The 13,017-nt window shown below is 37.3% G+C and overlaps 1 protein-coding gene across 16 annotated transcripts in view; it reads left to right on the top strand.

The window, feature by feature from the left end:
• ADGRL2 (adhesion G protein-coupled receptor L2) overlaps positions 1-2,126 on the top strand; it is a 265,400-nt gene extending 263,274 nt beyond the window's left edge. For 11 of the 16 annotated variants that reach the window (XM_081946479.1, XM_081946467.1, XM_081946480.1 and 8 more), the window contains one exon: positions 21-2,126. In XM_081946479.1, the coding sequence (XP_081802605.1) occupies positions 21-775 (755 nt within the window). In that variant the 3' untranslated portion in view covers positions 776-2,126. The remainder of the gene's footprint in view (positions 1-20) is intronic. The other 5 variants (XM_081946471.1, XM_081946473.1, XM_081946472.1 and 2 more) reach the window with 2 other exon arrangements.
• Positions 2,127-13,017: the final 10,891 nt, after the last annotated feature.

Raw genomic sequence — 13,017 nt, 5'->3', positions numbered from 1 at the left:
GTGTCCCTTTTCTGTTGCAGGACATTCACTGAACAATGCCAGGGATACAAGTGCCATGGATACTCTACCGCTAAATGGTAATTTCAACAACAGCTACTCTTTGCGCAATGGAGACTATAATGACAGTGTGCAAGTTGTAGACTGTGGACTAAGCCTGAATGATGCCGCATTTGAAAAAATGATCATTTCAGAATTGGTGCACAACAACCTGCGGGGCAGCCACAAGAACCATAACCTGGAGCGCACGTTACCAATCAAAGCTGTGATCGGTGGGAGCAGTAGTGAAGACGACGCCATTGTTGCTGACGCTTCGTCTTTAATGCACAGTGATAACACGGGCCTGGAGCTGCACCAAAAGGAACTTGAGGCCCCATTGATTCCTCAACGGACTCACTCTCTTCTGTACCAACCACAGAAGAAAGTGAAGATGGAAGGAACCGATAGTTACGTGTCACAGTTGACAGCTGAAGTGGAAGACCACCTCCAATCGCCCAACAGAGACTCGCTTTACACAAGTATGCCCAACCTCAGAGACTCTCCGTATCTTGAGAGCAGTCCTGATATCGAGGAAGATCTCTCTCCCTCCCGGAGAAGCGAAAATGAGGACATTTACTACAAAAGTATGCCAAACCTTGGAGCTGGCCATCCGCTTCAGATGTACTATCAAATCAGCAGAGGGAACAGTGATGGCTATATAATTCCCATTAACAAGGAAGGATGTATTCCAGAAGGGGATGTTAGGGAAGGACAAATGCAGCTAGTGACAAGCCTTTAATAGAGTAGCAAAGGAATCCTGAAGGCCACATGCAAGTATTAAACAGACAGACTTAATTGGCTCCATGCAGACCCCCTCATATCTGCTTGAAGTGACTATTCTCTTGTCCCTGTGGTTTCTCCCATGTAAAGGAGTTGACTGGACCTTTCAGTTCTGTGAATTTTTATATAAAAAAAAAAGCTTTGTATATACACAGAGTATACTAAAAGAATTATTTGTTACAAAGAGACAAAAAAAAAGAGAGAGAGAGAGATACCATCAAGGTATTTTAAGATATCTTGCTGCTGACATTAAAAAAAAAGATTGTGAAATAAACACACACACATACATACATGCAAAGTGTTCCAGCCATTTTACAGCAGCAGTTTGGGAACTAAATTTGTAAATATGGCTGCATCATTTTTGTATGCCTGCATTGTATTATATACAAGAGGTAGGCACTAAAATCCTGTGGGACAAATTTATTGTACCTTACTATTCCTGACTAGACTTGCAAAAGCAGGAGAGAGATTCTGCACCAGTATGCTGTTCATGGCAAATCTTTCCCACTAAGGCAAGGGTTGAAAACATGTCTAACCACTAGCAATCAAGCCACAGGCCTTATTTCATATATTTCTTCAACTGTACAATGTTCTCATGAAAAAAAAATGGCTAAAGAAATTATATTTTGTTCTATTGCTAGGGTAAAATAAATAAATACCTTTGTGTCCAAACAGAAATATAATTGTCATTAAAATAATTTTAAAGGATTTGAAGAAAATATTGTGAAACGCTCTTGGTTGCACATATGCTACAAGCTGTTTCTTCTTACACTTGGTTCCGTAGTACCGTAATATGTTTAAAATGCAAACTCTACCCATTTTCTTCTTCTTTTCCACTGTAAACAGTATGCCGCTTTGACATGACTATTCTTATGGCTTAAACTTGATATTGCCAAAAGAACATATTTTATGGAAAGAATTCTCTTAGTTGCCAACTATGCCAGGCCTTGCACAAATTTGGTTAAAAAGGAACAATCACCCACTAGCTATAGATTCAGTTCCCTTTTGTTCTTTTCTTTAAAGAAGGAGGAGGAGGGAAGGTGGACTAGTGAATGGAAGGTGCCTACCCCTTTTAAGCTAAGAGAAAACATAAATATTACTCTTCCATATTCCTTCTGCCTATATTTAGTAATTAATTTATTTTATGATAAAAGAGCTAATTAAATGTACATTGTTTCAGGTTTTTCTTTTTTTGCTCTTTTCACCCAAATCCCTTTGTGTAAACCTGTTAATAATGAGCCCATCACTAATATCCAATGTAAAGTTTAACACCTGTTTGACAGTAAATAAATGTGAATTTTTTTTCCAAATAGGTAAAAATGCGCTTTCTTGCATTATGGGTCATAAGCTCGATTATTGATTTTGTGAGCTGGTGAAATTCTGCTTTTAAGGATCACTCCTTTTACAGTTTTCAGACGATGGGGAGAAGAAGGGGTCAGTTCGGGCCGCAACTTTATTGTCACGTGTCATCAAGATGAAAAGCAGGAGATTGGGTTAAAAAGTTAGCGGCATACTTCCCCTTTTATATAAGAGATTTTTTTTTCAAAAAAGTCTATACAATCTTATTTATTAAAAGAAACTCTGTACGGTCATGTTTCAAGCAACTGTAATGCTAAATCTCCAATTAGTGATAAAGATAATCTCTTGTTCCCAAGAACAAAAATAAAATACATAGTTTCATTTATTAAAATTCTATGAATATTCAAGCCCTTGCAAAAACAGTAAAATCGCAGCATTTTTGTGATATGCAAATTAACCTGACTATTATTACTACTATTAGCAAAGTGGGAATCAAGGCAGGGTGTTGATACAATGCCCAGAGCTTTATAATGTGTCAACAGCAAGTGATTTAAATTTCACTAAACGTATTTGTTTATTCCTCAATATTGAATTGTCATAAAGCGCTCCAAATTCCAATTTTCATTCGCAGTAACTCAGATTTAAGTCATGTACTGATTTTTCATTCTTATTGCTAATTTGTTGGCTCTTTTCCTCCTGTTTGTGAGCGTGCGTTGGGTGCATTGTGGCCCTATTAGACAAAACCAACATTAAACTGGCAGTCCCTGCCAAGATTTTCATTAATAATTAAGGCCACTGGATACAATCGACAGTGAAAGTTCTGCAGAAGCACCACTAAATTGATTGGAAGTTGCATAGCCAAACTTTCCTTTACACGATGATGAATGGAATTTAATTTTAAGGAAGTTTTGATGCAGCTATGTGTGGCGTAGACTACCAAATGTACACCAAGGTTTGCTGTGCTCTACGTGTTACTTCAGATCGTCATGATTTTCTCAAATCGTTTTGCCAGAATTATCACCCTCCTAATCCAGAATGGTGTTTGCATCATAGTGTACCACACTAGCCTGGATAGCAGGTGCGGAGTGTTCCCCACTGCTGAGCAGTGTGTAACAAGAAGGTGGGTGTTTGCATAGACCAGCTGCTACCAGTAAGTGATAAGAGGGCAGGGGGTGTGTGATACATTATGCTGTCTTCTGTTCGTGTTTCTACTTTCACTTTGTGTTTCTTATAGATTGGGTTTCCCTTGCTTAGAACTTGACTTCCTGCCACTGTTTTCTTCTTCTTCCCACATCTGCTCTTTATTTCCATTTATATTTTCTTGCAGTTTACTATCATGTGAACTCTTCTCTGCTTCTATGGGACCTCATGCATACCACTCCTATTTAACATCTTCCTGGCACTGCATCTATATATAGTTAGTGCTGTATTTTGATAGATTTTATTTTGTACCCATGGAACGTGATTGGAAGTACGTCTTTATTTGGGATGACCACAGAGATTTTGTAGTTGAGCCTGTAAATTGTCCAGAATAAATGCTCAAAAAACAGTTGGAAAGTTCACTGAGCACTTCAGAAGAAGAGCAGTAAATCAAAGGTAGTTCTAAGTAAGTACATTGCGTTTCCGAGATCATACTGGAAAATATTTCCCTTACTGAAACCACTTGATGAATGAGTTAAAAGTAGCAGTTATAAGCTGTAGTTTAAGTGGACCCTTTTATACATTTCATTTGTTTTACTTCCATTGACCTCAGTAGAATTCTAGGATATGATTAAAGTCTAACTTTATATTGATGAGAAAAGAAAAACTGAGAATGATACATATGTGAACGATTCTTCATTCATTCTTATTAAATAGGTACAGAAATGACCAATATGCACTAATAAGCCTTCATAGAAGTTAAGTCTGTATTTTCAATATCACACTTAATTGGCTATGCTAGACATCAGTTCCCATCATCCCCAGTCATGGACTTTTCATTGCTGTAGTCTACCAAAACTAGAAGGTCCAAGGAAAAGGCTGGATTATTTAAATAAATTGAAGAAAAATGGAAAAAGTACATGGAAACTGGTAACCCCAAAAAGGTATTTGTAAGCACATGAAATTAATGCAAAATGTTAACTTCTTCTTATTCCCTTATTAATGTTCTATTATACACGGCTAGTTTATAATATTCTGTAGCTATTTCTTGTCTTCCTTATTGTGAAGGAAGGCCTTGCAAATTAGCATCTTTCAGAATTTTAAGACTTTTTGTGGGACAGATCAACTTAATTATCCTTTCTGCTATAAACCTGCAACGAGGTACAGATTCACAGGTGAGATGGGTGGTGTAGAAATTTAATAAATAAAACTAAATAAATTAGAAAGTGGAATAAATATATTTGCTGCCATTTTCAACAATCCTTTATTTATCCACATCAATGTTTCTCAACCCAGGCACACACTTTAAAATGTGTGGACTTCAACTCTCAGAATTTTGAGAGCTGAAATCCACGCATTTTAAAGCTATTAAGGTTGAGAAACACTGATCTATGTATTAAAAGCCTATTTAATAGGGTTGCTCAACACTTTGGATTGGATTGAATTTAGAGCACACAGGGTTTGCATAATTTGCCCCCAGGTGCAATTCTTTAAACTGCAGAATGCAGGATGCAGTAGCTTTAAAAAGCTATAGAGATGTGCTACCTGGGAAACGTATGTATTCCGACAAAACTTTTTGACTGCTACTGAATCTGAAGTCCTGCACGGTCTTAATGACTATACCATTTCTCTTGGTGCTTTTCATGAATCATAAAATGGTTCCAGAAGCTAACATCCAAGATAAACAAAAGGGAGAAAATCGTACAAATATCAGGAGTTAGTGAACCAGAACTGCCAACTTAAGGAAGTGGTTTTTTTAAAAAAAACAGAATGAGAACATTAGCATCGGGCTCTTTATGAGAGCTTCTGTGCTGGCAGGCACTAACAAGAATGAAGTAGTAGTATAAGGGAGTGGAAATGCAAAGTTTGCTTTTAAAGTTTAAATGCTAGCATTTTGCTACTTCAAATCAAACATTCACCTGTCTGAAATTTTGTCTAAAGGTTCAAACAAACTTCTTGTTTGTCAATGAAATCTTAGGTTTGTCAATTCTGCCTATTTTCTTTACTGTTCATACTCCTGTAGCTGGGTTGTCCTCGGCACAGATTGAAGGACAAAGAGAGCTTGTTCAGCGCAAGCCGGTCTCGAATCTTAAAAGTAGACATGTCCATTCAACCACGAAGGTTGCTGGGCAGTGCCCAGCAACCTTCTCAGTCTACAAAAGTTAAAATGAGCCATTTTTCTTTGCTGTCGTGCTTCATGTATAGTAACTAGCGTTTACAGATCTTAAATCTGTGTGTGTGTGTGTGTGTGTGTGTGTGAGAGAGAGAGAGAGAGAGAGAGAGAGAGAGTGAGTATGTATGAGTGAGAGAGAGAGAGATGCTGCTGCTCAATTCATTAATGCCTACAAAACTACTATCTCTTGAATAATCCAGCAAAATATAAAACTTTTTGTCATATATGGGGAGATAATTATTTTGCCATCCTATAGGATGTATTCTGGAGCCTCAGGTGGGGCTGAAGACACAGAACAGGGTTCATCACCCTTATTATAATTTGTTAAACATGTATGTCACCTGACTCTCAATGATTTGGGGCAGCTCACCACAATCAATAGAGTCTATAAAAGATGGCAAGCGTCATAGACCAGATGGAATGAACCAAGGGGTCACAACTCTCCTTCGCCAAAGTCTTCATGACTCGTAAATGACAACAGAATGGTGGCATCCAGATTTGTTTTTAGATATTTTTGATCTCATCTTTATTATTTTTATAAGGCAATGAACATGCCTAATAATCTTTCCTCCTATTTTCAGCACAACCACCCTGTGAAGTTAGTTAAGGCTGGGGGAGAGTGACTGGCCCAAAGTCACCCAGCTAACTTTCAGGCCTAAAGCGGGATTTGAACGCCTAGACTCCTGGTTTCTAGCCTGGTGGCTTAACCACTAGACAAAACTGCCTCCCTTTTTAATCTTCTAAATGTTGTAGGTAAAATGTATCATTTTATCATCTAAATGTAAAGCTAGTGGAAGATACTCTGTTGTGTGAACACTATGTTTCTTGGTATTTAAATGTATCTATAGAGCTAGAGAGAGCACTGAAAAAGCAACTGGGATTTCTCCAAAGTGCTAGTATTATAAGTATTATATAAGCCAAATGCCAAAAGGTATGGCTAAGCCGTAGTGAACCAACTGAGTGGGGTGCCTTTGTTTGCTGGAAGTTAATCTTTTAATGGGGTTGCTTAGCAAGTAACTCTTGGGCTCTTAAGATTGTGTTTGGCGTGCCATGCAAGATGGCTGGCAATTTATTTGAAAGAGACTGCTGCTATTTCTGGAATGTGTCACACTCTGTGTTAAAGACAGACGTTAACAGCTTTTGAAGCAATCCTTCCGAGGAATCTTTTGGAGTCATTCAAGAGACAGTTTCAGCTATGAGTTTTCTTAATGGAGCTGAACTCTTGCATTCCCCACCTGCACAGTTGAGGTAACTTTTATTTCCATTGTGACTTTCTATCCTCACTTGGCAGAAGATTCCTCCAGTCTTAATTCAGAGAGAAAGTTGAGAGAGCAGCTGTCAAGAGGAAGAAAAGCTCTTCTCTGGCCCTCCTTTTCCAAGGCTGCAATGGATGAAGAACAAATTAACCAACCTAAATCACACTGAGGATGACAATGATAGGTTAATTAGATTTCCTTCCTTCCTTTGTTCAGGAGGAAAGGCAGTACATCTAGCATTCTCTCCAGGGGTGGTATTTACTTACCTTTCCTATCGTTTCGCAAATTTGAGTGCTTGCTCACCTCCGCACATGTGTTAAGCCTTCTGCACATGTGCTTTTTGCTAGAAAAAAAGGGGGCCTAAATGAGATGCCATAGAGTCAGAGCGGATGGGCGAGCCACTGCAATTTTCACTACCGGTTTGGGTGAACTGGTCCGAACTGGTAGAATACCGCCTCTGATTCTCTCCTCTTACATTTCCCCCCCCCCCACAACAACCCTTTAAGGTGAATTGTGGTGGAAGGTGTATTTAGCCCAGAGTTTCACAGAAAGTTTTTGTGGTTGAGGGTTGAATCCAGATCTCTCTAATACCAGCCTCTAGCAATTCTGGTTGGAAAATGTGAGGGAGATGAATGCTTGCATATCTGCAAGCAAATGAGTTGCCTTTCTCCACAGTACTGTGCCATTTGTTGGTTCAACACAGCAAAAAATAGCATGATGACAGAATTATAAAACTGCATTTCCATTAATATTGCCTGCATTTGAGGGTTCAGAGTAGGGGGAGGTTAAAGAAAGCAGAAAATGGAAACAGGCATTATTATTTTTGCAGGCTTTTCAGGAATGACTTGACATCCTGAAGTGAACAGAGAGAAAATGTGACCTGCTGCGTGTAGTTAAAGAGAGCATTAATTGTATACTGTCCTAGTGATTGTTGCATGGACTGATAGACGCTGTACATTTAGTCTAACAAGTTCTTGTACAATTGTAAAACAGAAACTCAAGGGGATTTTTTTTTTGTACCAACAGCAGAGCTCCTGTCTTTAGTCTTGTTTATTCCCTTAATTCATACCCTCTCTAGTTGGTAATTTTAATTAGCTCCTGCTCTCATTTCATGTGGGAATGGCGGTAGATTTCACTACAAAGAAATCTAGGAAGACTAGGTGGTATAAACTGCAGTCCCATTAAACTAGGCGTGGAAGTAAGTTTCATCATAGTAACTGAGGTTCAAATGTGTTATGATGACTGTGCCTTTTATATGGGTGATGTTTTCATGAAACTAATTTATGAGCATATATATTAAAGGTGTGTAGATTAATAGATATTATGTTAGCAATGGTAAGTGCAATATTTTAATGTATGCATTATTATTTTAAAAAATTAGCATCCCTTTGTTTATTTTTTTCAACCTCCCTTAACACAGGACTTTGCATGCAGCTTTCCCTGTGGGAATAACTTTGAGCTACAAATTAACTGGGATTACTGTCTCATTTTTAATATACATTGCCTTGATACCATTTTGTATACACATTTCTGATTTTTTTAAAAAAATGAATTCTCTATTTTGAATGCAACCTTTCAGAAACACGAACTTTTTCAGACATAGCATAAACTTTGGAGTATTTGGATTTAAGGGAGGTCAATGCAGATGCTGTTTAGTGTCATCTGTGCCACCAAAGACTTCATTGCAACATCCCTTGAAAATCTGGGGCATGTTTTGTTTACATCTCACATCTCTACTCAACACAGAATTTGACTAAAAAGAGCTGCGCTCTATTGCCTCACTAAGATAAATCAAATTTATTATAACACACACTTTGCAAATTGCAAAACAATTTGAGGGTTTTTTTTTGGGGGGGGGAAACAACTGTAACATATAAGGACACAGTTCTGTCCTAAATTAAAGTTTATTCTTATAAAAAAAGGTAAAAAAAATAGTAGAGTATGGGATTCCTTCTAAAAGGTAAAGGTTCTCCTCGCACCTGTGTGCTAGTCGTTCTCAACTCTAGGGGATGGTGCTCATCTCTGTTTCAAAGCCGAAGAACCAATGCTGTCTAAAGATGTCTCCGTGGTCATGTGGCTGGCATGACTAAACACCAAAGGCGCACGGAACACTGTTACCTTCCCACCAAAGGTGATTCCTACTTTTCTACTTGCCCTTTTACATGCTTTCAGACTGCTAGGTTGATAGAAACTGGGACAAGTGACAGGTGCTCACTCTGTTATGCGGCACTAGGGATTTGAACTGCCAAACTGCCGACCTGTCTGATTGACAAACTCAGCATCTTAGTCATTGAGCCACCAAGTCCATTCCTTCTAAAAGCATCATCTTAAAACACAGAGGTCTAAAATTCTCCTCCTTCAGTCACAAAGTTTGGAATCGACATTAAGTGCCCCTTAAAATCATGTTTGAATTGGGAGCTATCAGTAACAAATTCATGTTTATTTAAATAAAGTGCTTTTACTTTCTATTTTTTTCCTATCCAGATATTTTTCTCCAGGTCTTTAATGGGTAAAAAACCCTTAAAAAATATGTATCTAGATTTTATACCTGTTAATATTAATCTGTTTTCTCTGTTTTGGTTCATAAACAATTAGTCAGACACTGAGAGTGAGAAAGAGATTCTCCTATAGGGCTACATATCATGTACTTTAGATAAGCACCATGAAGTGTGGGTGAAATTTTATTTCGTTGCTTTCACTTAACTCGCAAGAAGCAGGATGTTGTTAAACCACCTTTCAAATTTGAATCATGGCACTTTTATGGCGTTTTAAAAATTAGTTTCATTTGGAGATAAAGGTTTTCAGGAAGTGACTAAGTTAACTGAATTCTCTCCCATACCATTCATCTCCCAAGGCAGCAGCTACTTGAATAATTCAGATTTTGTAAAAGTTACAGTGCAGTTAGATAGAATCACTTTAATAAACAACTTTAATCTCAAGGTGCTCTCTTATTTTAAGGAAATGCCTTTTTATCTCACCAAAAACTTGAGGAAACTATTACAGAGCATCTAACAAAGTCTTATGCTGACATAATTATCTTCCACTTTAATTTGTGGCTCCATACACAGAAAAACAGTGGTTTTAAACACAGAATTGTTGAATTTCAGGATCCCCCCCCCTTTGAATGTCAGATTGTTTTTCCTGGTATTTCAAAAAAACAAATCTCAATTGCAGCCTCATTATAGCTTCAGACATCTCTAACAGTCTCTTAATAAGTGCAAGGGTTAATGAAGATACAGTAGCAATATGTGAAATATTTGTATAAACAACAATGGACTGAGTCTTTAAAAAATACTGAAAAAGGAATCTTGAAATCACATATTCATGTCACTAGCAAATTCAATTCTTGACGCCTATAAATCTTGAGTTCCAATTTTCATAATTAAATGAGTGACATAAATTCCTCCTGAATCTGTTTCATTCACATAATACAAATTGTTTGCTAAGAGGATACTTTTTAGAAGCAGTGATGATCTGTGGCTAGAGATGACAATTTTGCAGCTCTCTCCTGCTGTCCCCAGTTCTCAAGCTTGAATTATTGTAAATTGTTGGCACCTGGTTTGGTGATGCCATTTATTGATTTGGGTCTTTAAAAAAATTCAAACATTTGTAACTCCATCCCCTCACAAATCCATCACCTCTAGAGAATTGATGGCCCAGCCTAAATCCTACAAATACTTTTTTTTTTAAAGTTTCCTTTAGACAAAAGTTTTGTTAACTTCTGGCTTAGATGACGTAAACCAAAATGAAAAGGTATCTGTTGGCTAGTGTTTCTCAATCTTGGCCATTTCCAGAAATATATGGACTTCAACTCCCAGAAATCCATAGGCTGCATAACCATTGCTGAGAATTCTGGGAGTTGAGGTCCACTCACCTTTAATTTGCCAAAGTTGGGAAACATTTGGTAAGGTGGTCAAATAGTTTAACATAGTCACCATGGTGTGAATGAAAGCCTGCCTGTTTTTTTACAGAACTAAAACATTAGTTCTGTTAAAAAAAAAATCTTAATCACATTATTGTGGCCACCATCTTTTGCTTATACCCTGAAAATATCTGTGCTTGGGAGGACTAGAGTAGCTTAACATGGTTTGTACTTTCCTGTCCACTTCTGAAGACTGAAAAAGAAATTCACATCAGTTTCATTTCCACAATGGGGAAAGTGTGTGTAGAAGCAAGAAACAGAGTTACAAGGGAAGAAAAAAAATCAAAATTCTGTTCTTTCACTATTTATAAAGAAAAGGGAATATTCTAAATGCAGCTCTTCTAACTGGAGCTATACTTCTTGAACAGATTTTGCATAAATATATATTCTGAAGGGCATGATCATAACTCAAAAAAGAACCAGGAGAAAAGAGAAAGGAAAAGCATGAATCAACACATAGTACAGCAACATACACAGCTAGTCATTGAATAGGAGACTTAATCAGGTTTTGGGACAACATCCAAGTGTCAACATTTTTGATTGCAGATGCTCTTGAAATCCTCCAATTTCAGAGAAGAAGACAGAGGTGGGAAGAGAGATTGAGATTTAAAAGGACTGGGTTCTGGGTTTCTTCATTGATCGCTTTGCATGGCTATTTCAGATCATAACAGTAACAGGAGTCCAGACAAATGGGTCACTCAAAGCTTACTTGAAGGCTTGGTATTCAATGTTCTTCTCCAGTTCAGAATTTAACCTACACTATTAACAAAAATCCCATTTTGTATTGCAACCAACTTGGGTAGCCCATAAATTTATATCTAGTTTCCTCAAATTAAACTGGCACATCCTAGCTTAACATCTGAGTGCAGACCACATTGGTCATATGTTCTCATCTGTTAAGTGATGGAAGCCAGCTGACAGCAGATATTGAAATATTTTCATATCAGTGTTCTAGATCTGTACACATTTGCCATTACCTATATTGAAATTCATCTACTTTATAGCCAAGATTCTTGGTTGGTTATATTCTGTGTACATTGCAACTCTATTTTAGCCATGTTGGGCTTCTTTATGATCAATATTTTAAAGTTATAACATAATGCATCTCCCATAAAAAATATGGGAAAAAATAGTGGCAATCAACAAAGATGAAATTTGGTAATGCCTCTACCATCATTGAATATCATGGCACATAAAAACCTGAATGGTAACTTGAAGTTATAAACAATATCCACCAAACTAGCCAGTTTCACACATCAATTTTTCCTCTTTTTAAAATAGCCGTCTTGTATTAGCAATAGCATTACACACTAAGGGCAGTATAACATAACAACAGTTTTATGTACATAGCATTTACAATATTATATATTAACAATCAGGGGATCTATTTGAGGTTCAAGAAATAAATGTGGATACTCAATGACAAATCCAATTGTTCAGTAAAGTTGATTCGACATCTAATCCAATACAGTTCAATCTGGGCTAAATCCAAAGTGAGATTCAAACATCCAAAACTTCATACTTTCCATTGGTTGCTAAAGCAAATTTACAAATGGAAGCTTCAGGTTTATTATTTTTTTAACTTGACAACATGCAGGCTGAGGAATTCTGGATGTTGAAGTCCACATCTTAAAGTTGTCAAGTTTACAATAACTCTAGCGTAGAGATAAAGGAAAAGCAAAGCTCTGCATAAGCCATCCTGGAGAAAAGATGGAATAGAACTTTGAGAAATGAAATACACGACAGGATAAATAATAAAATAATTGATACCTTTGCCCTCTGCCATATCAGCTGCCATATGTTATTGTAGCCACATATTTAGGTAACAACTGTCCCTCTCAAGATACCCAGCAGTGGGTGTGAAAATAAAATGTACAGAGTAGACTAAGGGTTATAGTTGTACATAAGCATGCAGCAATGTACCTACATTGACACCATGATTAGAAGGAGAAGGTTGAACTGTCAGTAATTCAACTCCTCTCCATGTAAAAAAAAGCAAAAATAATGGATTTGATTTTTGTTTGCTTCTTACTGGCAATAATGCCTTGAATGACTGAATTGGTCACAAAGATCTGGAAAAAACCCGACTTGGTTCTTGTCACTTTGGGGAAATCCCATTGTACTTCTGAGAGCTTCAAAATCTCTTCACAGCAGCCATATATTATTCAGATTCACCAAATCTAGTCTCCTTCATCTCTCAGGCCTGCTTTGCACCACATATATACCATATTTTCCTGAAAATAAGACCTAAGCAGAAAATAAGCCTAGTATGATTTTTCAGGATGCTCGTAATGTAAGCTCTGCCCCAAAATAAGCCCTAGTTAAGATCGTCACCCAGATGGACGAATATGGTACCATATTTCCCCAAAAATAAGAGCTACCTGGAAAATTTGGAGCAAAAATTAATACAA

Source organism: Natrix helvetica (assembly GCF_964273705.1).
Source record: "Natrix helvetica genome assembly, chromosome: 3".
NCBI lineage: Eukaryota > Metazoa > Chordata > Lepidosauria > Squamata > Natricidae > Natrix > Natrix helvetica.
The sequence above is the reverse complement of the archived record's forward strand: the minus strand, read 5'-3'. Positions and strand labels throughout refer to the sequence as shown.